At 37.7% G+C, this 26,797-nt stretch overlaps 2 protein-coding genes across 3 annotated transcripts in view; one reads left to right on the top strand and one right to left on the bottom strand.

Annotated features, from left to right (window-relative positions):
• Nucleotides 1–7,936: 7,936 nt before the first annotated feature.
• EFCAB9 (EF-hand calcium binding domain 9) lies at nucleotides 7,937–16,916 on the bottom strand. 2 transcript variants are annotated; one of them, XM_087924518.1, is made up of 5 exons: nucleotides 16,105–16,916; nucleotides 13,463–13,626; nucleotides 10,781–10,929; nucleotides 10,087–10,263; nucleotides 7,937–8,710 (listed from the first exon to the last, which is right to left on the bottom strand). In XM_087924518.1, exons 3-5 carry the CDS (start codon nucleotides 10,871–10,873, stop codon nucleotides 8,555–8,557), a joined length of 426 nt encoding a protein of 141 aa, XP_087780644.1. In that variant the 5' UTR covers nucleotides 10,874–10,929; nucleotides 13,463–13,626; nucleotides 16,105–16,916; the 3' UTR covers nucleotides 7,937–8,554. The 2 variants fall into 2 exon arrangements, with proteins under 2 accessions (XP_087780644.1, XP_087780645.1); XM_087924519.1 differs by lacking the exons at nucleotides 13,463–13,626; nucleotides 16,105–16,916 and adding an exon at nucleotides 11,013–11,100.
• Nucleotides 16,917–17,291: 375 nt separating this feature from the next.
• Nucleotides 17,292–26,797, top strand: part of STK10 (serine/threonine kinase 10) — a 74,600-nt gene continuing 65,094 nt past the window's right edge. The window contains exon 1 of the mRNA XM_026696375.2: nucleotides 17,292–17,950. Within this exon, the coding sequence (XP_026552160.2) occupies nucleotides 17,795–17,950 (156 nt within the window). The 5' untranslated portion in view covers nucleotides 17,292–17,794. The remainder of the gene's footprint in view (nucleotides 17,951–26,797) is intronic.

Raw genomic sequence — 26,797 nt, 5'->3', positions numbered from 1 at the left:
TTAGAATTACTGTAATAATTTTGTAAAAACAACATCTGGAATATATAGTCAGTTGTAAAGTGCTCATCAGTAACCCTACTGCTCAGAAGTAACAACCATCAGAATGCATTAAAATGATTTTTGTATTTCCCAAGCCCCTAGTGGGCTTTTATGAACAGAATGCACATTGGAACAATTTTTTTTAAGGCTTTGATCATTTTTCTCTAACATGCTTATAAAACAGCATGGAAGGCACATTGCAAAACATTCCCTGAAAAAATGAAGGATATCATTCTTACAATTAGAATACTTTGGAAGACAAAAACGAATTATAAAGTTAGAATTTGGTTAACGCCAACAAAAGATCAATTTGGGGCAGGTGCATGATAATTTAATTCTTCTTTTGCACTGATATAAGATCTATTCATAAATAAGGGATATTTAATATCTGGTTTAATTCATGCATATCGTGAATAATTTTTACTTTGAATAGAAATTGTTTCTCAGAACAAAGGAAGAGTCTGGTGAGTCTATTGTTTCTTTTTCTGCTCCACAGAAGTTTATAATATATCATTACCACCATCATCCGACTCTTAAGAAATAATAAACCAACTACTATAGACTTTTAATGTTGTTAATCTGCGAGACAGAACAATTTCATTTGTTGCTTGAACAGAGGTTCAAGCAAGCACTGTGTTAAACTATATATGTAGTCAAGATTCTGATTCACTGTCAGCTCAGTGTCTACAAAATGTGCCTCCCTTTTCACTCCTATGTAAGGTAGTATATCTTACAAAGATATAACACTTGGCCTAGTTATCAAAAGCAAATAACAGTTTTCCCAATAGCCACATCAAATTCCCATAACATTTCTAATTAACATTCTTTTGCTGTTGAATTAGAGCTACAAATATATCCAAATAGTAGCTCTGTTTGAGCCCTTGTCTGGCAAAGGTGTCAGTACTATATGCTTCAGAGTTAATGGATAGTTTATAATTTGCTTGTTCTCTAATAGTCTGAAAGACAAAAGCAGTGCTTGTACTGCATTGTGTACAACAACATAGCAACAAATTAATATAAGATTAGACAATGTTCACTGTGCTTCACTATGCTGCAGAAAATGTCAGTAATATTAAGGAAATGGTCATATAAAAATAATAATTATCACATCTCTAAAGAGATGTTCAAAAATAATTTGATAAAAACATGTTAAAAATAAGTGATGGTAAATCCCTCCATTTTATTAATAGTATGGTTTCACAATTCATTACATAAATAATTAGGATTTATACATAGATGGTAAGAGCAATATATTTAGTTGGGAGATAATGTTTGTTTGATAACACATGATATAAACAACTGACAAGGTGCAGAAAAGATTTTACAGAACTGCTTTCATTTTTTTAAACATTGAAACCCAAACATAAATTAATGCAACAGCTATGTGTATATGTGTACACACAGAGACATGCACGCAGGTGCATTGGAAACATTGACATATTAGTGTTGATTTTTTTTGCTTAATTTTGAATGTTATAATCATATACATCACTTTAAATTCTTGGATGTTCTAAAACAAACACTCCTTACGTTTGTTTCATTTTTACATGATTGTGCATTCATAGTGTTTGCTTATGATTATGTGGAGCTTTCCTTGAAGTGCAGTTTCTTCATCAGTCTAGCAATGTGCTTCACTTACAAATGCCTCCCAAGTGTGCTTTAAAAATTCCATTTCTACCAAACAATATGTAAATAGCAGAAAGAAATGCTGTGCATGGGAGATACAAAAATGAACCAATCTACATTTCAACATTTTACGCAAAGCAAGAGTATATTAAACTAATACTAGCAATTTCTATTGGCTAGCGTCCATGTTCACAAGATTAGTCGGCTGATTTTTAAAATAATGATGTAGCCATAAACTATTCATTCTTTAATTGAACTCTTTTGTTTCCTTCCATCTCATTTTGAGAGTGGAATATTGGAAGGCATAATTGGTAGATGTATAGAACTAAAAAGTATAAAAGGGGTTGTTTTTTCTCCTTAGAACTTGCTTCATAGTTAATTCTGAACAACAGTGATGGGTTTCCACATGGCATTAATAATCCATGAAAAATTATGTTCATGCCTTCTGATTAAGGTCACGGGGTAAATATTTCTGGAAATAGTGCAGATGGTTTGCAAACCAGAACTATGCTGTTAAAACAGAAGATCCAAATATTGCTTTTATGAAGAACAGTAAAAATGTATCTGTTTGAACCCTTTTTCTTTCCTGGTAGTTAAATCAAGCCAAAGATGGAAGTCAGCTTAAATTGTTTTTCTGATCTGAACTCAACAGATATACAAATCATTTCTGGGGCTTTAACTGAAATAATGAAATTGCCTTCTATTAAGGGCCTTCGTTGTGCCTCTCTTCTCCATATCCTGGGAATGTTAAGAAACTGGAGGCAGCCTTTCGACCAATTGTTCTCTACGCAGCTGGCCGTGTATAATGACACTCTTTTTCTGATGTGCTGAGCAAAGGGCTCAAGTTTAATGTCCTCTTTGCCTCTTGGTAGTAGCTTCCAAAGATGGCTGGTACCATCAATTTGTATTTCTTGAATAAAATATCTTCTCCTTTTCTGGTAAATCCTTTTTTGTACACTGTTTGTTGTGTGCCATGTATCTAAGAAGCATTCTTGTTCTACATATGGTTAGTAATGCAGTACACAATTTAAGTGACTAAAAAGAAAGTCAGAGGAATTACACTGATGTGACACCTTCCTGTAGCTTTTATAAAATTAAAAAAAAAAAACTTTATGCATGGGTTGTATGAACCTTTTTTAAGAAGTTTTTTTTTTCATTAGCCCAAGAATAAATTCTTGCTCTCTGACCACAGCTTATATTCATGCTGTATCTCTGTCACGGCAGTAGTCCTGGCTACTGATTTAGACATCACTGAGCACAAATAGTTCTATTTGAACAATGAAATGAAAAGTATAAATGAAACTTTTTGATTTCAAAAAGGTAAGAATGTATATTATAGAATGCTATGTGTTAAAAAGAAAAACAAAATGCCTTTTAGTTATTTTGGGGAGGGCTAAGCAATAAAGCTAATACAGGATATGTCTTGTTTTAAAATACAAGTTCTGTGTTCTTTCTCTCTCAAACTAGAGCTAAATTATTTAGTGATTGTTTCTATCCTGCCTTGCTGGAGTCTAGGTCAGCAAATGCCCTTGTATATACAGTATTAATATAGCAAGGCACTGGTATGCCTAATTGAAAATTCTAAATCTGTTTAGAGCATTCAAAGTACTGGATACATAGTATCATTACTCCCTTATGTCATTTTTAGCTTCTACTCAAGAGTAGTAAGTTTATGAGTGGGAAGATTTTTGGTCCAAATGATCCCACAACCATTGATCATTTTTAGTCAGCAAATCCTTTGTTGCTAATTTGATTATAGAAGTGCCATGGTTATGTCCATGAATGAATATTTAATATATTTACCTTAAGATTTCTATTTTGCTTGCTTACTGTTGTTTTAGTCCACTTTTCTATTACCATCTTCCAAAACCTACCTTTTTCTCCTACGGATCATAAACCTATATCTGATGTTTTTTGGGTTTTATTTACTATGGTGTTTGTGAAATCCTTCTTAAAAATCACACATATGAAAAAGTAATAAAGAGTTCAAAAAGTGACACTGCATTTTTTTTTAGGTATGTCCCCATCTTTGGAAGAAAAAAAATTCAACTTTACTTCATATAAAAATGTGCCAAAAAGCCACAGCAGCTGCCAGCATGCATATTAATCAAAATGTATGTGAATTTCTAATGTTTTAGAAATATATTAAACATCTCAATGCAAAAATTCAGGACAAAGTTTCAATACTATGATGGAAATTCAGGCTGACCATGACATTCTTCCCCCAAACAAAATGTAATTCAATACTCTCTATTCTAATGAAATGGGAAAGTCCTTTTGCAATTAAAAAAAAAAACCCTTTCTTTGAAAACTACTCATGTTTGAAAAGTTTATAATTTTCACTCTTGGACATACTAGTTTATTGCTATATAAGATATCTCTATAAAAGGATAGGAATATCAATTGGAGCACTTTCCTTATGTGTGGTGCCCAGAATATATTTATGTACCATGGATATTTGTAGAAGGCCACAATCTGCTCTTTTTAGACATGCTGTCAATCTAAATGAAGTCAAAGAAAGTCCTGCAAATATATAGTTGTGGATGTGGAAGATCAGGCAATGAATCAGTTGGAGAGAAACCTCATCCAACCCGCCATCACTCAAAACTAGGCATGCACGCCCCTAACTACCTCAATTCCAACTACAACTGGCCTTAAATGCAAGCTACTCAATGCAAGAAGCCTTGTGAATAAAATACCTGAATTTCTCCTCTTACTAAATACAGCTAAATTCAACATCATATTTGTCTGTGAAACATGGCTCAATGCATCTCTCCCCGACTCCATTACCTCAGTGAGAGACTATCATGTTTACCGATCAGATCGTGAAATCCGTAGAGGAAGTGGTGTTGGTATTTTCTATAAAAAAGTCCTTACATCTAAAAAACATCCAAGTTACCCAGGAGCTTGCTCTTCCAGAGACCATCGTCTGTGAACTGTCCTTAAATATCACATTTCAACAGAGTCCCTGATTATGACATCGAATATGTAAACAAGCTAAATTCACTACTAACATGGGCAGCATCCTGCCCACACACTTTTATCTTTCACGGTGACTTCTACCTCACATTAACTGGACCCTAAACAAATGTAAAACTGAACCCATACATGCAACCTTCAACAATGCTGTAACAATCCTGGGACTGGAACAACTAGTAACCAACAATACTAGACTAAACAACTGCCTCGATCTCATCTTCTGCCATAGTTTGAATTCAATTTACGGAATACAAATTAAAGAACCCTTTTCCAACTGTGACCACAGCATGATTGACTTGTCTCAACATACATCCACACAAAAATCAACACAATGATGTCATCCCCAATTTTAACTTCAGAAAAGGCAACTATGATCTTATAGATAATGATCTCTCATCCCTTGATTGGCAATTTCTATTCACTGGATGCAATACTGTGGAAGACCATTACAACATATTTTTACTTGAAGTCAAAAGAGTCATCAAACTATATGTACCAATAACAATTCCAAAAACCAGAAAAAATCAGATTACCCATAACAATAAGGAAGCTTCAATCCAAAAAGAGATCACTTTGGCGGAAAAATAAATCTGGTCACATTGCCAACTTCAAAAGCTGATACAAAAATTTATGCCATCCGGTAAAGACTGAATGCACCAATTATCACATTAAACAAAAGGAAAACCACCTACGCACCAATTCCACCCGCGCTTTCTACAATTTTGTAAACAACAAACTAAAAGACCCAAGGTCTATCCCACTCCTGAAAGGACCTAATGGTAAAGACTGCAACGACGACACTATTAAAGCCAACCTCTTTAACACATTCTTTGGCTCAGTATTTGTAAACAGTAATGGATCGTGCCCAGTATTTCCTAGTTGAACCACAGACAACTACAATGATCTAATACATATTGATTTTATAGTAGACAATGTTGAAAAAGCATTACGCAATCTAAAACCATCTCTATCTATTGGATCGGACGGAATATGTGCCTACTTCTTAAAAAAGCTATCCACTGCCATAGCAGAACCTCTAAGCATAATCTTTGAAAAATCTTTCAGGACCAGCTCCTTGCCAAAACTACGGTCACAAGCCACAGTCATCCCCATCTTCAAAAAGGGAGACCCCAGTCTAGTTGAAAATTACAGACCAATCTCTTTATGCTGCGTCACCTGTAAAGTCATGGAATCAATTATTAACCAATCCATTATCCTCCACTTAGAGACAAACAACCTACTCTCTAATAAACAATTTGGTTTCAGAAAAAAACTATCCTGCAATCTGCAACTTGTACACTGCAAAAACATATGGACTACACAACTCGATCAGGGCAAAGCAACAGACGCAATCTACATGGACTTCTGTAAAGCCTTTGATTCAGTGGTACATGACAAACTACTCCTAAAACTAAAATCTTATGGTATCTCTGGACACCTGCATAACTGGATAGAAGCATTTCTGTCAAACAGACAACAAATGGTCAAAATTGGGAGCATCCTATCAAATTCTGTACCTGTCAACAGTGGTGTCCCCCAGGACAGTATTCTAGGACCAATTCTCTTCATACTCTACATAAATTGACCTCTGTGATCATATTAAGAGCAACTGTGTTCTCTTCGCTGATGATGTAAAGCTATTCAACTCCACAGACAATACTATCCTTCAAAAAGACCTCAATTATGTATCAGAATGGTCAAACAAATGGCAACTTCAAATCTCAACAAATAAATGCTCTGTCTTACATATTGGCAAAAAAAAATCAGAAAATAAAATAAAGGCTGAATAGTCAAGACCTTGTTGATGATCCAAACTCTGCTAAGGATCTTGGAGTACTCATCTCTAATGATCTAAGTGCTAGAGCCCACTGTAACTACATAGCCAAAAAGGCATCAAGAGTTGTTAACCTAATCTTACGTGGCTTTTTCTCTGGTAATATTACACTACTAACTAAGCATACAAAACATTTGCTCGACCAATACTCGAATACAGCTCATCAGTCTGGAATCCACATTATGTATCTGATATTAACACAGTTGAGAAAGTCCAGAAATATTTCACAAAAAGAGTTCTCCACTCCTCTACTCGTTGCAGAATACTTTATGCCACCAGACCTGAAATTCTAGACCTAGAAAATCTAGAACTACGCCGCCTTCGGTCCGATCTTAATATATAAAATCATACATTGCAATGTCCTATCTGTCATTAAATGCTCCATCTTTGTTGAGGTAATTCCCCATTAGGAGAATGAGTGCATACAGGGAGACGTATTTGAGAGTAGTGTTTGAATAATACACATACAGAACACAGATACACTGTACAGTAAATGTTTTTACTTCCAGAAAGGTTTAAGCAAAGTTCAAAATAAGCAGTCCAAAGTCATTCACAAGTAAATCAGTCAGTTTTCAATCCAGGGATAATCCAAATATCAAATTCCAGTATCATAAACAGTTCAGTATCAGACTTACATCAAATCCAGTAATATCAGTCAATTAGAAGAAATGGAGGAACAGCAACACTTTCCAACAGAAGGAAACAGAGATACTCACTCAGACACACTCTCTTCTGAGACTAAGACTAATACCAGATTTCTGGCTCCATCTTATGGCCGTTTGAGAAACCACACCTAATTACAGTTTGCATTTTCTTAAAGATACAGTTTTAAAATGTTTATCCTGGTTTATATATTTCTAACCCAAATACTTATATTCCTAACAAGCTTCAACCATAACAATATAAGAGCAAATGATACAAACTTATGGTTAACCGCACCAAACTTGATTGCAGGAAATACAGCTTCAGCAACAGAGTGATCAATATCTGGAATACTCTACCTGACTCTGTGGTTTCTTCACCAAACTCCAAAAACTTTAACCTTAGACTTTCTACTATTGACCTCACCCCTTTCCTAAGAGATCTGTAGGGGGCGTGCATAAGCGCACCAATGTGCTTACCGTGCCTATCCTATTGTTTCTTTTATCTTTCTTATGAGTATCCTTCTTCTTCTTCTTCTTCTTTTTCTTCAGCGTTTGTCTCGCGCTCGGGCGAGGTCCGCTAATGTCCTTGAGTACTGCTTCCACACCTCTCTGTCTGCCACGTGTGTCGGGTCTGCCTTCGCGATCTCTAGATCGGCCTTGATCGTGTCCATCCAGCGTTGTTTAGGTCTACCACGCGGTCTCGCTCCTCCGACAGTCACCTTCATTACAGATTTGATGATGGATTCTTCCTTGGCGCGGCTCACGTGGCCGAACCATCGTAGCCGGGACTGCCTCATCTCCATTATCTGGAGTCTTATGAGTATCCATGTATTCATAACTATGTTTTTACTTATATTTATTATCTTGTAAGCAATTGACAAACCAAATAAAGTAAAATAAAATAAAGGCATTAAAAGGAGTTAGTTTTGGTCTGAAGTAGCTCCAGGCTAGTTGGGATAAGGCTTCCTCTCCCAGGTCAGCCATGTTAAGTAAAGAAAACGATTGACAGGAGGGTGGGTCTTTCGATTTCTCAAGCTAGCCTAGAGCTTGGACTTTCCAGATACTTCATCCATCCCTTCTAGATCAAGGAGTCCCATTATCCCATTCTTTTTAAATATACTCCATGCAACTCTTCCATTTTTCTAATAAGCACCCAATTCATCCCAATAACTGATCAATTGTTTTGATTTTTGGCCTTATTTATTTATTCTAAATAGGTTATACTTTAAAAGGTGTTTTTTTCTTTAAAGGACATTGAATATTTCCATAACACAGCATACCACCTTATTACTTCTCACTAGTATCTTCTTGTTTTGAACATGTTGCAAGGTTTTCTTATCTCCATCCTTTTGGTTTAAATTTGGTTTAAATCACCATACTTTGGGCTGAACCTTGGAGAGCTGTCATAGATTCATTCTGTAAGCTGTTAGAACTACTTCTGTTTGAATCTGATAAAATCGGCATACTCTTCTGCTTCAACTTCAGCTGCAGCTTTGGCCATCTCTCTTTTCAGTTTATCTTTTGCTTTCCTCTGTTGTCTATCAATGCAGAAGATCGTAAACATTCTAAACTCCTTGTAGTTCAATTGCTAATGGAGCAAAAAATAATAGTATTTTAATGGAATATAGACAGCAGGCTTATAAAGTACAGTGGTACTTTGGTACTCAACTGCTTTGAAATTCATCAAATTTGGTACTCAACGCATTTTGACCTAAACATTTTGTCTTGATACTCATTGTTTGTTTGGTACTCAACACACAAGTTAGAACTTGTCAGTATTAGCTACCTATGACTCACGACATTATTCCTTGTGGGAAAAATTTGTTTCGCACTCATTGTTTTTGATACTCATCATGCCTCCTGGAATCAATTAACAATGAGTACTAAGGTACCACTGTAATCCCCAGAAGGTATTTGTCACTCTTCAAATGGTATCCCACTTTACTCTTCCTCCCTCCTCTATTAATACTCTTCAAACTAAATCTCAGAAGTCCATAGAACTGCCTGAATATAATACCAAGCATTCATCCTTTTACAAAGGAAAATAGTCTCACTTCACCATTCTATTTACAGAAGTAAATTGGATTGGAAGGTGAATCTCACTTCAATATTCGCAACTGTTTGAATGAAGTCTCCATTTGTAAGTGTATTGAAGTAACAGTTGACTATAGCCTCCTAACCAGCTATTAGAAGCTACACCCAAACTCAGTGGGTGGATATTCTCCAGTGCATACTGAATTCCGAAATGGGCCATGTTATCAAAAGTTAAAACAGAATAAAGTGATAAAACTTTTTCGAGCTTGAAGTTTCATGTAATCTTAACAAAGAGTCAAATAGAATTTCTTATGAATTTACAGAATTTGCAAGTAAGTAACTGATTCTTACAGAGGAAGCCAGTTCAGAGCTTCTCTAAATTACTTAAACCTTGATGCAATGTGAGGATCAGAAAGTTTCAGTGTTAGTGGATGCTGCCATGTCGATACAAGAAGAGGCCATGATTACCAAGACCCTTCATAACATTCACATGAACTTAAATCATGTTACATATGGCTGACAGGCTAGAAAGGATATCATGCCTTCTTAAAATGACAGCCCTTCCATTGCGCCAATTTGAACATTCCATATTTGTGTATAAATTAAGTGTGGAATTATTCACAGAAATGCAAAGCAAAAATAGCAAGAGTTTGAGCATGAAATAACAAGCCAAAAATTATCCCCAAATAAATCATGTTTGCTACAAAATTAACTGTGGTGGTGGGGGTTTTCCAACAAGTCCTGGCTAAAACACACTCTGGTTGACCATGATCTTTAAACATAGCAGAGGGACTAGCATACCAGGAGAACATACGTTTTTGGTGGGCAGCACAGTTAAAATATTAGGTGGGGTTGCTTCTGGCTTACAAAAGATAGATGACACAGCTGGGAAGGAGGAACCTGTCTCCTGTGTTCATTACTTTTTATTACCTCATCCCCTGAGATGTCAAAGTCCTTGAATATCTGGCTCAGCTCAGTCTTTCTAATGTTGAAAAGGAAGCGTGTGGCCTGGAACTCTGCTGGAGCGACTGTATGGCCCCCATCAATGTCCAGCAACTCAAAAACAGCATGAGAATGACGATACATGAACTGTTTTTCAAGATGGTTCTGATCAAAGACAGAAAAGCAAGAACAGCAATAAGAGCTACTACTTCAATCTCTTCAAACATTAAAACTAAATATTACTGATAGATATCAGGAAAAAAATCAACCTGAAATGCTTCTAAAAAGGTAATCTGAATGTGAACAAGAGTAAGCCTCATGGATAAGAACAGGGTTTAAACACTAGCAACTTTCTGTGATGGCTTGGTACTGATAGGGTTTAATTAGAGGTGTGATTAAGAGGCCAAATGTTGGGAGTTACTAATTTAGGAACAGGTAAAGATATGTAAGATTTTTCACTGGGAAATCAGAAATGAGAAATCACCTTGTGTGAACAATTGAATTCAGAATTGTCTGTCCATCTGCAGAATGGAAAATGCAAAACAGATTTTTCTTCATTAGCACCCCAAAACTTCTCTAAAAATCCTGCTATATAAGTGAAAAATAGATTATATGATGAAGGTGGACTTCACTGCAAAACCAAATGTTTCTTCAGTGACATCCAGCAATCTAGCTAACTCACCTCATGTGCCATTAGGATGCACACCAACATGTAGAATTCGTCAAAGCCGATCTCTCCTTTACCATCCCAATCCAGTAAATCAAAGACCAGCATGATCTGAGGTCTGGACAGATTGGTTACATGGTGAAGGAAGTGGTAAAACTGCAGATCTGAAAAACAATGTGGTGTTAAGCACTGTGTGTGCAAAGGGTCTCCTGTAATTAATAAGACTATTAATAATAGCATATTGTACATTTTAAAATATCCAGATATGGGCTGCAAAAATTCAGATGATGGTACAGAAAAATTTTGTTTATATCTTATAGTAGCCATCTTAATTTTTGCTAGTCAAATCTGGTAACTCTAATATATTCCAACTTGTAATACAGTAGCTAATATTGATTGGATTTATACATAATGGTTTACTGAATAAGTGATAATGTTTCCCACAACAGAGTAGCCAAAATTTAACAACATGTTTTGGCTTAGTTAAATGTTTGAACTCAGCCACTGATTAACAGCAGACCAAGTAAGAGTGGATGTCAGTATTTCAAAACAATCTCTCAAAGACATTTTCCACATGTTACTGAAAAAGTTTATTTAAAATATATAATTGAATATATGTACATTCCTGGTTCTAACTGCAACCTAAAATAAGTTGCACAGTGGTGTCACAGAATCAATAAATTATGCTGCCTTAAATGAAGAGGTATACATTCCTGGAAACAAGTATGAAAACCAGTTTCCCTACATTTGGAAGCAGTCTGTCCTTTCTCTGCTTGAGACAGCCCAATGCAGCACTCCCACTCTGGAACCTTCCAGATCACCTGGGATTGAAACTCCTAGAATTCTTGTCCCAATTGCTATGCAGTCTGGAATTCTGGGGGATTAGTTCCAAAGCATCCAGAGGGAACCATGTTTGGAAAAGCTGCACCATGAAGTTTGCTCTGTGAAGCAACTTCAAGGAAGTGCTTCACTCAGCACGGCTTCAAAGAACCTCTCCCAAAGGTGCTTTTCAAAAAGCGACTGGACTTTGTTTTTTCCTCGAAGATGTTTCACTTCTCATCCAAGAAGCTCCTTCAGTTCTGGCTGAATTGTGGGGAATGGGGGAATTCTTAGCAGTCATCTGGTCATTAGCACTCTGAAGGTCAGTTATTAACTCTGAAACTAGTTGTGGTCACTTGGGGGGTGATCTTACCCTCAGATTCATCTGAATCAGAATGCAGGAGATAGATAACATAGATGATAGATGGCCTCTTTTACCCCTTTCAAACCAGTGCTCCTCTTTCCTTGAAGAGAGCAAGGTCCATATTCTGGACACCACTTATTTCCTGTCTACAACACAATCCTTTCAGCAGTCCCCAAAAGGTTCCACACCCATTTGCACTCTCGTTCAGGTGAACTTGAAGGTACAGATAAATCCCAAGTGGCCTCAAGAACCAGATAACTGCTAAGAATATAACCTCTCCAATTCCTTGTCAGTCTACTGATTTTTGCCACAGAATTGTCACAATTAGATCAACTTTGAACTCCTAATTCTAGATAGGGGTTATGTTTGCATGATATATGAACCTCAGCCTAGACAGCCATATTTAACCTAGTAAATTGTGCAAATTCAACTTGTGTAGTTAATCTGCATTAAATTAACCTTAATCTGTCACAGTATTCCACACATAATTGAGCTGAATAAATCATGGCTGATTAAGCCATAGTTGAGTGTGTCAAGGAAATACAGCTACTTGGATAAGTAAGAAAAAGTTAGTGGAATACACCAACAAGAGAGGCATGTAATGCAATTTACTTGGGCTCATCTGATAATTCAACCTACAGGCATGTTAAACTGTTCAACATAGCAGTATCATCTAACTTCCAAGTCTGAAGATATTCAATGAAGTATATTCAGTTTTCTCATTTCAATGAGGTTGGGAAAAAGAACCAATACTTAAAGATGTTCAAAAGGAAATAATACAGTAATGATAATCCTATATTTCATTTTTATAGATTTTTCTTTAGCTTCTGTATCGTACTTACTATTCAAAGTGTTCTTCTTATGAACATCAAGTAGATGAAAATAAGATGTCAGAGCTCTGGCATTTCTGACAGATAATAAGCAATATATTTTATCTAAGCACAGAAAATGAAAGAAGCTTTTTGGCTTCAGCCTCATTTTGCCATAGAAGAATTATGTTTATATTTGGAATTCTGGAATTGACCATGGTGATGTCAACACTACAATCCCAGAATTCCACCCTGGAATTAGAACATGATGACAAAAAAGACTTTTGTGCTGTTTATAAAAGTTTTGCACCCAGAGAACAAGGATGGATAAGAAACATTTCTGTCTTATGTTTAATTATCTATTTGAAGTTATCGGCTAGATTAAACATCAATCTAATTTTTTTAGTTTCTCTACAAGAGCAGTAGGCACCAGTGCAATGGTATGGCAGACACTTTATTGGCGCCTGTTACACTCCCTTCCTCATGTAACATTTAAACAGTTCTTCAAGAGGATCAAAGACATCCTTATGCAAATTGTCAATACTATCATCTTTATATAAACAAATGGCTTCTAAGTCTCATTATCATAGGGCCTTCTAAGGATAAATTGGATGGGATTTATTTGGAAGTAGGCTTCCTAACCAGAAAAAAATAGCCAGGTAAATTGGGAGCCGAGAGTATCTTGAGAAAGTAACAAGGAATTACCATTTGCATTCTGCTAAACCAGCATTTTTTAAATTTGACAACTTTAAGATGTGTGGACTTTAATTCCCAGTATTTCCCAGCTGGCAAGAATTCCAGACAATGCTACTCTTCCCCTTTCTCAAACATTCATATGTATATTATGTCCAGTTTTCAGACTTTTATTGCTGAAAAGTAAGGAAATTTACGAATAAAATTCTATTACAAATCTTCTGATTGCAGATTACTTATTAAATTTTGCTATTTTTCTACTATACTATTGTACAATAAGAATGATCATTAGGATGTTACAAGATTGTTATTTTCCTGTTTTTCATCTACCATACGTAAGCGAGCTCTGAAATTCCACATAGTTCCTCTAGATGTCTCTACTAGATTATACTTGTCAACATTTCTTATTTAAAAAAATAACTAAAACATTTCAATGGATAAATTTGGATGCAAGATTAAAAATGAAATTAAAAATATTTTTTAAAATACTAAAAATCTTGCGAGATAAACAAATTTGACTGTCTTCTCCAAAATTTTGCCAAATTCAGGCAGAAAGACAAAACAGATTTTTTTGCCGGGGGGGAGGGCAGTTTCCACAAGGCAGGCATCTCACAGAATAAGAATGCCAAAGCTCACAAGATGTTAATATTCAAGAAAGAACACAAAGATCTTATGAGCTTTGGCACTCTGAAGACATGTTGAAGACATGGTCTGCTCCAAGTACAGGACCCTCCCAAATCATATAGGTACTTAGAATATATCTACTATGTAGATAACTTTGCTAACCTCCCTTATGTAATTACTAGCCATGCTGGATAGATTTATAGGAATTGAGGCCCAAACATCTGGACATAACTTTGCCCATTTGTAGAAGAAATATAATGCAGCAGTTAATTTGAAGGCTTGGCTTTCTGCACAATGTCAGAGTCTATTTACTAAAAGTGAGTCAGGGGAAAGATGGGGTAATTTTAAGGGATGAAATGAGTGCCTTGCAAGGGCCACCTTCATCATTGTTTTTAGAACAGACAAAATAAAGAGGTTACATTTTGGCCCCATTATTTTAAAAGTATATGTATGGTGCAGGTATATATTTGTGTATGTATATAGCATGTGTATATGTGTTTTATGTATGCGTTTGGATAGATATACACTTTCTCTTGAGAGCAGGCAACAGAAATTCATTTTTAAGGTGGGCTGGTGTGCTTGCACTAAAAAAATGACAAAGTTATCGTATCTATCTTATCTTATACTGGTTGACTACATGCTGCGCTCCACTCACACAATCTGTCCTATGTTCTGCAACTAAGTTTATAAATCTTATTCTCAAAGCTGCTAAATCAATGGAAGCAACAATACCACTGTATTAGTTCCTGATGTCATAATGGGCACTGTAAACTGACACATTGGAATAACAAAGATTTAGATTATGTTCTCACAGCATATACCATAGATTAGATACAGTAAATTAACATAGAATCCTGGGTTCACACAATAGCTAAACCACTTTGGCTGAGCTTGCCCAAATGAGTCAATCTAATCTTATTGTGACTATAAACTGGGTATGAAAAGAAGCAAAAGATATAACAATAGTAGGGTCAGGGAAGGTTTTTTGGATGAGAAGTTCAGCAGCAACCAAAACTGGCTACACAGAGTCCTTGAGTATTTAACCTTTCTGCTGCACTGGATGACACTGGACATTTCTTTTCTAGTGGTCACTTAGGAGCATTTCCATACCAGCCATCCAGAGCAACTTCCAGTGTCATCTAACCTTCGTTGTGCCAAACTAACAATTGTTTTCTCTCTCTCTTTCTCTCAATAATTGGCTGGATAATGCTATCAAGATGCTCCTGACAGCATCTAACTGGAAACTTAAAAACTTGGAACATATGCAGCAAAGACAAAAGCAATAGTATATATACATAATAGAAGTTTAACCAAATTTAAGAATGGTTCCCATACTGTATATAACATCATACAGCAGGGTATGCAAGCATATTATTTACAGTGAGAGTTGTAAGAGAATTTAAATGCCTGCAATAGTGCAAATCAGCAAATACTTTTTTGAAAAAAACCTAAATTGTTCTTTCCCCTTTTTATTTTTGGTATTTAATTCTTGCTAAATCTGTATTGCTTATTTATTTTGCCCTTTTATTAACTACAGTAGCATACACATACATAGATGCACACACAATTAAGTAATAACAAAATGTAGTAATCAGTAATCAGAAAGTGTTTTTTTTGCTTTATTATTTTGCTTAATTTAGAGAAATAAACAATTACAATAACTAAACAAAATTAAAAATATTAATATTATACATCCTTGTATTGAAGCAATATAATGTATCAAAACTTAAAGCAATATACTATAATAAAAAGGAGCAGAAAAGATGCTGTAAATTCTAGAGGTTGCTAATTATCAATTAAGGGGACATAAATCCATCCTTATTACAGTTTTGTCAGCACAATAATGGGATTACTGGCCAATTAAGAAGTTATCCCACTTCTTGTTACAATTTTATTCCAAGTTTGAAAAGTTTAAAATGCAGCACACTTCCAATAAAGCACGTGTAGTCCTCATCGTACAACAGTTTGTTTAACGACCAAAGTTACAACAGCATTGAAAAAAGTGATTTATGACCAGGTTTCACACTTACAACCTCTGCAGCATCCCCAGAGTCATGTGATCAAAATTCAGAAGCTTGGCAGCTGATTCATACTTATGACAGTTGCAGTATCCTAGGGTCCTCTTTTGTGACCTTCTGACAAGCAAAGTCAATGAGGAAGCCAGATTCACTTAACAACCACGTCATTAACTTAAAACCTGCAATGATTCACTTAATAACTGTGGCAAGAAAGGTCACAAAGTGGAATAAAATTCACTTAAGTGACTCACTTAGCGACAGAAATTTTGGGCTCAATTGTGGCCATAAGCTGAGGATACCTGTAGCCATACATTGCATTAATACAAATAGGTAGCAAGCTACATCATGACTTAACTTTAGGGATGAACCAGGTCTGCTTAAAAACTATTCTGAACTGTGTGTAACCTGCCACTTGTCAATATCATGCCGAAGCTTCCTCGGGTTTGCTTGATCCAGTTTCCTACATTAGCCACAGAAAATTGGACCACAAACTGGGTTTGTATAACTTGCAAGTTATACAAAACCCAGCTTGTGCTCCAGTTTTGTGTGGCCAATGTAGGAAAACTGGAGAGCACCTACTACTCTTTTTTTTTTTTTTTACAATAGTTTTACTAACTGACAGGCATTTCCAACCTACTGTTATTTAAAGCTCTTGGGCTATTCTAGACAACCACTGTTTTCTCTGAGCCATTCAGGAAATTGTGTCTTACTCACCCAATCACTATCCCAACTCAGCCTGACAATTTTCAGAAAAAAATCTCATTCAAAAGCATGATTAATTTCCCTTCCTTCCCCCCACACTCCCTTCGCCTCTCCCAAGGGCAAAGCAACGGCTCTTTAAAATTAGGACCTTCAAATCCTTCCCCCCACCCCGGATTCTTCAGCAGCTCTATTGGGAAGGAAAGCCACTCGGACGTGGAAGAGGTATTCGGCGGTCCCCGTTCATCTGACTACGGTTTTGTCCCGCCAAATTTAACGAGGCCGGGGGCTGCAAAGTCTCCAACCGCCCCCCTCCTTTCTTGAAGAAGAAGAGGAGGAGGAGGAGGAGGAGGAGGGACGGGTCATGGCTGTGGTAGGGGGTCGCGGAAAGGCGGGCCGCGCAGGAGGACCCGGGGCGGGCTCAACCCAGCTCTGACGCGACCCGCGCGAGGGAGCAACTCAGCTGAACGCGTGCTGGGGCGGAGCCTCGGGGAACTGGAAGGTGTCCCGGCGGAGAGGGGCGGGGCCGGCCCAGGGAGGCCGGAGGTGTTGGCCCCCGTCCGACTTAGCAGGTGAAGCGCCTCTCCCGAAAGTCTTTTAAGGACTCGGCTGGCTGGGTCGCTCTTTGGCCGCTCCACCTCGCCGGAGCGCTCCTTTTCGCCCGCTGGCCGGTTGCAATTGGAGCCACTTCCTCCGCCCTGAGATAGCCCGGCGAGCGGGGGGCGCCCCCACGTTCGGCGGAGGAACCGGCAGGGAGAAGCATCCTTTGGGCTTTTCTCTTCAGCCGAAGTCCCGTATAAAAAGCCCCGACCGGGGCGGAACTGGCTCGGCTGCTTTCCTCGGAAGTTAGGCTTCGATAAAGATTAGCCCCTTCCAGCCTGCCCGGTTGTTCGCCTTCTCCGGAGTCGTTTCTTTTTCTTTTCTTTTTTTCTTTTTTTTCCCGTTTGTTTCTCCTTTGACACGTCGATGGTGAGAATCTCGAAGCTCAACTCCGGGCGCTGCCATGGCCTTCGCTAATTTCCGGCGCATCTTGCGCCTCTCTAACTTTGAGAAGCGGCGATCCAAAGAATACGAGCACGTGCGCCGGGACTTGGATCCCAACGACGTGTGGGAGATCGTCGGAGAGCTGGGCGACGGCGCCTTCGGCAAGGTGTACAAGGTGAGCAGAAAGATGGAGACGGGATTTTTGGGGGGTGGGGGGGAAGGTCGGGGTCGGACGAGCATATCGGAGTAGGTTCAGGGAAGAACCAGCGGCATCCGAGGGAAGGGGGTGAATCCCTAAGTGGAGAAGGTGAGGGAGGTGGGTGTGTAAGGTAGGAAAAGCTTGTTCAGGTATGTATCAAACATAAACGAAGATTCTCTTCTTCTGGAGTGCAAGGTAAGCATGATGGACTTAAGATGCCAAACCAACAGAACTTCTGATCATTTCCGGCAGCTTCACCATGGAGAGGTGTGTGTTGGTGCTAGAGCTGGACAGTTTTCATTTATCATATATAAATGTTATACTTTATGTAACATTTTGTAACATTTTATATAAAGCTATATAAATCTTTTAAAGGGATTGATTAAGTTTAGGGGTTCCCATGATAGTTTAGAAAATGCCCCACTCCATATCATCTCTGTGGTTTTTTTTTTTTTATTTAGTTATTCAATTTATGGCTGCCACTTGTCAAGCTACTCAGGGCAGAGGAAGTGGCAGCAAGCCATAACAAGCCACTGAGCAATAAACCATGGCCTGCAAATTACAGTGGCTGAATACAACAGAGTGTGCGTAAATGAAGTAAACCACATTATGGGTTAGTGTAATATATCAGCCAAATTTATAATTCTAAGATTAAATTTCTCTAACAGTTATAGACATTTTTTTAATTCTTTGTAGAGGTGATACTAGACTGGGAGAATGTATAAATTTGTACTTTTCCCACACTTGTAAGACTCATTTGCTATAGTAACCGAAGATGGGAGGGGAGATTTTGCATTCTCTTTCTGGATGGCTCTGTACTTTGTTCATCCAGCGACGTGTATAATTATGCATCAAACATCAAGATTATGTCTTCTGAGTTATAAATGTGTGGTATAATCTCAAATTAAGGAGGATCTGGAAGAGCCTTTCAGTTCAATGTTTTGTTTTCTGTATTCATAGTTAACTGTCTCCCCTTTTCTATTAGATTGTCTTTGCAACATAGGCCTCAAAATAAGTTTGAACCCCATATATCTAATCAAGCCACATCACGGTTTGTTCCCTTTCATTACATCACTCTAGCTACTATAAATGAATTATGGGGATGGTCAAAGTTGCAGCTCAACAAATATCTGGAGAATCACACGTGGTCCATCCCAAAAATATGAAACTTCTGTTTTGAAAGATGGTCTGTGTAAGAGAGAAAAGTTAACAGGCATTTTTCTTCTCTCTCTGTTCAGATTGCCTTAATTTCTTGGAGGTAACATTATCTTCCATTTTTACTATATAAATGTTTTCAGGTATTCCAATACAGCAGTCCAAATCCAATTAATAATTATGGATAGAAACTGCCAAGAAAATGGCAAGACTTGTTGTCCAAGGGAAGATGCTTGCAAGACAAGCTCCTACGTGGAGTGGTCCTCTCGTCTGAGGAATGCATTTACTGTATCAGAATTAGCCATGCTGTTGGGAATTCCTAAGGGTAGGGAATGCTCTAATAAATTGATAAATAGGTGCATCAATGTATAGATGCAGATGGGCATCACTTCTCTTGAGCTATAATCCCCATTTGGTCATGCTGCCGGTGGGATTATTGGAGCAGCAAGCTAAGGGATATAAAAGTAAAGCCAAGAAGGCTCCTTTACAGCTTAGTAATGAAAAGAAGTAGTTTGGATTTCTGAATTTATTGCGCCCAAAACAAAAGAAAGGCTGCGCTGTGGAAATTGTAAATATGGTTTGAAAATGTTCAGTTTCTTCTAGGTATTTTTGGAAAATAACTGAGAATTGGGCATGATTTCTGCATAGAATACCGTATTATACTGACATCAAATCCTTAAACATTAGGCAAAGAAAGAGACTTGAAAACAGCTGAATGCAATAATCCCTGCAGGACTACTAAGTATTCCTCTCCAATATATCTGCTCAGAATATATGAGATGGATGCTCTCTGAACTCATGATTGGTATATGTTCTAGCTGCATTATAAGAATTCACATGGCCCCTAGAAGTGCAAAAAACTGAGTTGAGAGGGTTCATTAGCTTCCATCCTCCATCAAGGAGTCAGATCAGGAGTTTGATAAATGATAAGCTGCTGCTAAAGAAAAGCATTGTGCTTGTGTGAATAATGGAGGCAAAGAAAAGAAAGTCTTCCGGTGCCTGAAATGATGGCACAGCTATTTGGAAGTATTGTAAAATGTAGTAGTCGTAACTAGCGTAATTAGTTTCATTTGTATAACAATTTGTAGACAAAGCAGCTTGCTCTGGTTATGAAAAAGAGAGCAAGCAGCTTTATTATACAAATTGTATATATCTGTTATAGCATCTAACTGTAAAAGAGATAACAAAATAGTAGACAAATGAGGAATCTAAGGAGTCTAATGGTTTTGGAGGCCTTCAACTAATATTCTCTTTCAATGGAAATACACTGAATTTGGAGAGATGTTACTTGTAGATTTTTCAAGTCCAGTCAAGGCCACTTTTTGGATAATTCACGGATAAGTATATGGCATGTCAAGGATTCTAGGCTATACGGGGTGCCTTATTATGTTATTGGTCAGATCTGGTTTCATTATTCCTTGAATTATCTGAGACAAATGGCATCTTTGTCTTTGGTAGAGAGAAGTCATTCATTTGCATTCATTCATTCAAGGCTCAAAGCTCTCTTCTTTCTCCTGTTTTTGACATCTTCATGAAACCAGATCATCAATTGTTCAGAATCATTAGCATGCTGATGATATTCAACTGTATATTTCAACACTAGGCTGTCTAGGTGAAGGTATCAATGTGCTGACCCAATGTCTGGAAGCTGTTCAGGTGCAAGGGGCAGAACATACTTCAACTCAGTCCTAACAAGACTGAATGGCTGTGCCTGTATGTCATCCCCCCCGCCATCCCCTCGGGTCAGGGACATTTCCATTATTGGTCTTGGATGGGGTTATACTTCCCATTCCAGACTGGTGCATAGCTTGGGTATCCTTCTGGACTTGCAGCTATTGCATCTATGGGTAGGAGGCCCTTTGCAAAGGTTGATTTTGTGTACCAGTTATGCCTCTTCCTTGACCAGGAGGCCCTTCAGATACTTACTCAGGTCCTGGTCACTTCATTATTGGATGTTTGCAATGTGCTGAATGTGGGAATGCCTTTGAAGAGCATCCAGAAGCTACAACCAGTACAAAATGTAATGTCACAAGAAGTAACAAGTGCTTCTTGATATGTGTGATTATTGCTATGCGAACTGCATTGATGACCAGTTGGGTTCAGTGTAAGTTGTCCATCATTACTTTCATGGCATAGTGCCTGCTTATCTGAGAGACTGCCTATCTGCAGTTTTTTCTGTTGGCCAGGTATGTTCCAGCAGAATGGGTGTGCTCCAGGTTCCCTCTATTAAATATTGTCATCTTACAGGACCAAGGAAGCATGTCTTCTCTGTCACTGTCCTCTGGACAAGATCCCACCACAGGGATAGACAGTGACCTTTCTTCTGGAGTTTCAAACAAGCTCTTAAGATCTGGCTTTGGTTTCAAGACTGAGACTGATGTATTTGTATGGAACCTGGACTGGCTTGTTATTGCAGGGGTTTAGTCCAGGCCACCAGGATGGTGTTGTGTTTTTAACCTTTTTAATGTTTTTTGTATTTGTAAGCTGCCTAGGGTGGGTAGTTATAATAAATTTTAAATAATAGTATCTGGGAAAATCATTCTGTTAACATGTAGGGGGAAGAAACCATGCTGTCTTTTCCATTACACTGGGAGGCTTCAGAACTTGATGGTTGAAAAAAATTGAAATTTGCTTGTCTCTTATGGGATCATCATCACCCTGCCCTCTTTTTTGGGGCGTTTGCCAAACATGCATTAAAAATAATTGTGGATCCGCTACCATATAATTCAGCCGTATTACCCTACATATGCTGAGGCTAGAATTCCATAGGGGTAGGGGGCATGAGGAACACTGGTCTAGTTGATAGGGCCTCAATGCAGTAAATTTAAAATGAAGAAGTTGGGCTATGTACATTGACTTTCTGAAAACAATATTATGCTTTCTAGAAAAATAATGATATAATGGCCCTAGAAATTGTAACTCATCTATCTTACAAAGAGAGCTTCCAGTTTGATTCTCCTTCTCATGTCTGGCTATTAAGAGAAGATTTATCCAAAGAAACACATCTCTTATTTCACAAATAGATTCTGCCAAGAAAGTACACAATAAGTGCTTATTATTAAATTAGAAATGAGCAGAATTTGATACTAAAGAATGTTCATTTAAATGATTTAATGAATGTTTCTTCTTTCAAGGGACCAGATCTTATCAAGATGCATGCTAATATAATCCCTTTCACACACAAAAAAACCCTCTAAACAAATGGAGTTTTATTTTTTGACTAGAAATGGTCAATTCTTGGTATTGTACAAAATCCCTGGGAGACTTGTTCCCATTTCCTTTCCACCTATCTGATAAGGAAGAAACATGGCTTTGTTTTCCTACCAATATTTGGTTCCTGGTATTAATATCAGTGGGAGACAACTGATTTTGAAGAGAATGACTAGGAAGAAGACACCAAGAGGTTAGAGCATAGATCTGTTTTCTGTGACTTAAGTTATCACGTAGGTAATAATCACACTATAATGGAAATATCAAGAAAGACACATTTGAGGAAAATTTATCTTAAGGATGATAAGAGAAATTAATATGATCAAATAATTTTTTGCAGTTTACTTTTGTTAATTCAATCCAAAATCAGCTCAAAATTCTGTGAGAGCTCGGTCTTCCAAGCAATGTTGCATAGTTCTGTACACTTTACTTTGGTCGGCAGGATTGCAAGACATATTATGTGGGTGTCTAAGACTCACAGAATACTTAGATGCGTATAACATCATTTTAAATAGTCTTTGTTATTAAAACAGTATTTAAAATATAATGTGTGTACTGCCTATCAGATTTTTTGTGTGCATCCTTTTGCATTCCATTGGTCCAAGTTCAATTGAAAATATACACAAAATTGCATTGCTGCATTACTTTCCCCATAGGTAGGATTGTCACTAATGATCTATACGATTCCTTAGTGTTACTTGAGAGAGCCAGTTTGCTGTAGTAGTTAAGACATCAAATTAGAAACCAGGAGACTCTGGCTGCTTGTTCTGTTTTAGGCAAAAAAAACCAGCTGGATGAACTTGGGCCAGTTACTTTCTTAGTCCTAAGAAGAAGGCAATAACAAACCACTTCTGAAATCTTGCCAGGAAAATTGCAGGGAAATGTCCAGGCAGTTGTCAGGCATCACAAAGTAACTTGAAGGTGTAAAAAGAAAATTAGGCAATACAGTTTAAAACCTGCCTTAATTACAGTACTGAAATTTTTGTAATAATAATGATTCTAGAACAGGGGTGTCAAACTCGACTTCACTGAGGTCTGCATCGGGGTTCCGTTTGACCTTGTGGGGAGACAGGGGGGACATGGCCAGCTCCACATCACTTGTGTGATCAAATGCCACTTTTGCTAGTAGTTTGTTTTGCTAGCACTTTGCCAGCAAAAACGGAGCTCGGGAGGGCTGCAGAGGCAGAGGTATCATGGCAGAGACATCATGGGCTGGTCCTTCGCTATTTCCAGAGTGGCCCCATAGGCCAGATCCAAGCACCCCGTGGGCTGGATCCGGCCCACGGGCCTGGAGTTTGACACCCCTGCTCTAGAAGATGCTTTAAATCATTTTTGGGGATCTTTAGTTGGGTTAGCTGGCTTTGAGGTTGGTTTTTAAACCATTGGTTCATAGTTTGAAATACCTTGGAAGAGTGATTTTCCCCCTTGTTTTTACTGTTCTTTTCATTTTCCTGTCACCCATTCTACATTAGTAATTGCTACTGGTTGGGAAAAATGTCCAACAAATGTCAGGATAAATTGAATACTTGACATATTATATTACAATTGTCAAAATTTGCCACCAGCATCCCTAAGAATCATACTGATTAGGAATTCTGAGAGTTTCTTGGCACATGTAGAATATAGTAAATTGGCAGAGACTGCCAAACAAAAAAGTGCTATTAATAGCTGCCCTTTTTTTTTTTTCCCCTTCCGCCCCCAATAAATAAATGTTCTGAAACATAAAGATGGGCAAAACTGTTAGTCTTCTGGTTGTGGAACTATGTGAACAGGCAAGAAAAAGATGGATTATGAAGGTTAAATTCAGCAGAGTTAAAAAAAAAATACTCTTGGGCGCTTGACATTCAGAATGTTTGAGCAGCTTGTTCATTTCTCAAAACTCTCCTTCCAAGGAACAGATGCTCGGACTAAAATCTCCAAATAAAATTGACTACTGGTATAAAGTGCAGACAATCTGTTAAAGTGTAATAAAGTTGAGAATAAGTAGCAGAAGAAAACCGATACAGGGATCTCACAATTACGTTGTAGGCCATCACAATTTGATTCCAAGCCAGGCTAAACTTCCGCAGTATTTCAAACATTTTGAACATGAATGTGTCCCGTGAAAGAATTGTCTCAGAGGGAAAATAATTGTGCATCGTCTGTGGGTCTCTGGTGAATTGCTCAGCTCTGGAGCACTGTGATATCAGTGAGAACACCAACGCCCTTGATAATCTGACTGTGGCAGGATAGGGGACAGGATGTGTTTTCGACACAGTGATCTGTGTGCCTTTCGGTTCCTCCAATAAACAATGTACTGAAGTAACTTCCTGCTGATTATTTTCCCTTTTTATTCTTTTTCTTTTTTGCCCTGCATACATGGTGGAGAGGCGTTTTAAAATTCCACTCTGCTAATATTCCACTCAATTTTAGACACCCACTTAACTTCCAATTTCAGATGGCTGTTGTCTTGCTGTAATTTAAGCTTATTTGTATTTGCCATCTGCATCTGGCCCTGAACACAAAATTATCCTTGTCATTCGAACAGTTGAGATGCTAACCCAAATATTTCGTAATCCTACTTTTTGAGAAGCTCCAGATGCTTTTCCTGTTAAGGAGACTGGAGCTTTTTTTTCCTTTCTCTTCTTTGAACCACCCATTCTCTGAGATCAGCATCTTGGCTGTGGTGTCACTTTACGCTTGAGAAAATAAAAATATATTCATGCTATGTTTCCTGGAATTAACAGAATAGGAATATGGTTGCTTCCAAACATAACAGTTTTAATTCAGAATTCTTCATCAAAGAATAGAATTTTACACTGTGAAAAACATTTTCTTTTGCTGGATTATTTTAATGGACTAAGAAGCATAATATTGGAAATGCCAGAAGCATGACACACTATGTATTTCAGTATTTCATTAATGGAGCTGGACATAATTGCAACAAGAAAGATATAAATTCCAGAAACTTTAACTAGATCTTAGGAAGTGTTAATAATTGTTATAGTCACCACCACCCCCTTTTTTTTAAACTATGCTGTCAACAGAGGGAGAGGGAATGCCTCTAAGTCCTCACCCTCTCCCAGAAATGTAAATACACACATATTTTCTTTGTAGTTCCTGGGGAAAAGTCTGCTAACATCCAGATATATCCTGTGTTCTATTTAGCACAACATGGCTTTAATTTTGAGCATCTTGTTTTTGCAGGGCTGGGGAAAGAAAACATTTTGCTAAACCATGTTTTCTTTAATTATACTCCTGGATATTTTCTGGCTCTGAACAATAAAGGAAAGGCAGCATGTTTACATATCAGAAATGTAGATATTACACAATGGAGGGAAGTTTGCTGGCAATTTGATCTAGATAATGAAGCAAGTTGCAGCTGTCCTACTAGAACTCTCCTCAGGACTATCATATCAAAGTATGTTGCTGGAACCATGAAATTGCTGCCTTTATGGCTGACAGTCCATGTAAGATGGGGGAGTCAAAAACTGGAAAAAGGCAACAACAAATAGCTTTCAGAAGACTGCCAAAAATGCAGATTGGATGCAATCCCTACAAGTCAAATTGGTTCATAAAGGAAGGTTGGCTGTGACTGTTTCTAGGAATCATACCTACTCTGCCTGGCCTCTGCACTAATTCATTAATCTTCTGGACCAATGGATATATTTGGAACTTTGAGGACATGGATAAAATTGCTGCCAGGAGGGCATATTCATTCACAAGATGACTGTCATGATGAGCATTGCCAGTCATTGCTATTTATGTGATGCCCCAATGATCTAGGATGGTCTCTACCATCCCTTCTACCCTCTGGGTAGTCCTACTACCCAACTTTAAATCGATGAAGTCTTCAGATTGACTCCTGGTGACTTCATCAATTTATCAGGCTAGCATGGAGATTGGATGGAGCTCAAATGGCTTGCAAGATCATGCATAGTAAACAAACAAATCCATTCTGTGCTTGGAGTAATTTTAGTTTGGTAGATTGTGCTAATCTACGTGTGTGTTGTGCAGCGCTATTTTGTTACAGCTTTCCTAGGTTGTTCATCTTCAGACTGAGAGTTAGTGTGCTACCTTTAAGATGCTGGACTAGGACTGGGGGATCCAAGTTGAAATCCACCTTCAATCATGGAAATTCAGTTTTAGGCTAGTTATTGTTTGTCACCCCAGTCTGCCATGATCTATTGTGGCTGGGTGAATCATGTGACATTTCACTGGAAGCCTCCTTAAGCTTCTAAAGTAAAGCAGGCTATTAATCTAATACATAAATCAAAGTAGAGGGTAGCTCAGTATTTGTCATACCAAAACCTTCCTACCGTCCATTGGAGAAAAAGCAAAACCAGAACACTTTGTTAACATTTTGTAATTAGGAAATTTGTGGTATTTGGAAGTATTTAGTCATAAGACTTAACATGATAGCAACTTATTATTAGGCGCAATGATGTAGTGGATTGGAGCAGGTAATAGATCCCTCTA

Source organism: Pseudonaja textilis, chromosome 2 (assembly GCF_049901715.1).
Source record: "Pseudonaja textilis isolate UNSWEBS1 chromosome 2, rPseTex1.2, whole genome shotgun sequence".
NCBI classification, from domain to species: domain Eukaryota; kingdom Metazoa; phylum Chordata; class Lepidosauria; order Squamata; family Elapidae; genus Pseudonaja; species Pseudonaja textilis.
The sequence above is the reverse complement of the archived record's forward strand: the minus strand, read 5'-3'. Positions and strand labels throughout refer to the sequence as shown.

Excerpts from the sequence above, each read along its gene's own strand:
- EFCAB9 (XM_087924518.1), bottom strand. The coding sequence starts at position 10,873 with ATGCTGGTCTTTGATTTACTGGATTGGGATGGTAAAGGAGAGATCGGC. Across the intron at positions 10,264-10,780 it reads GCATCCTAATGGCACATGAG|AACCATCTTGAAAAACAGTT; the intron begins GTGAGTTAGCTA and ends GTCTTTGATCAG. Across the intron at positions 8,711-10,086 it reads TTGACATCTCAGGGGATGAG|CAATTGAACTACAAGGAGTT; the intron begins GTAATAAAAAGT and ends TTGCTCCATTAG.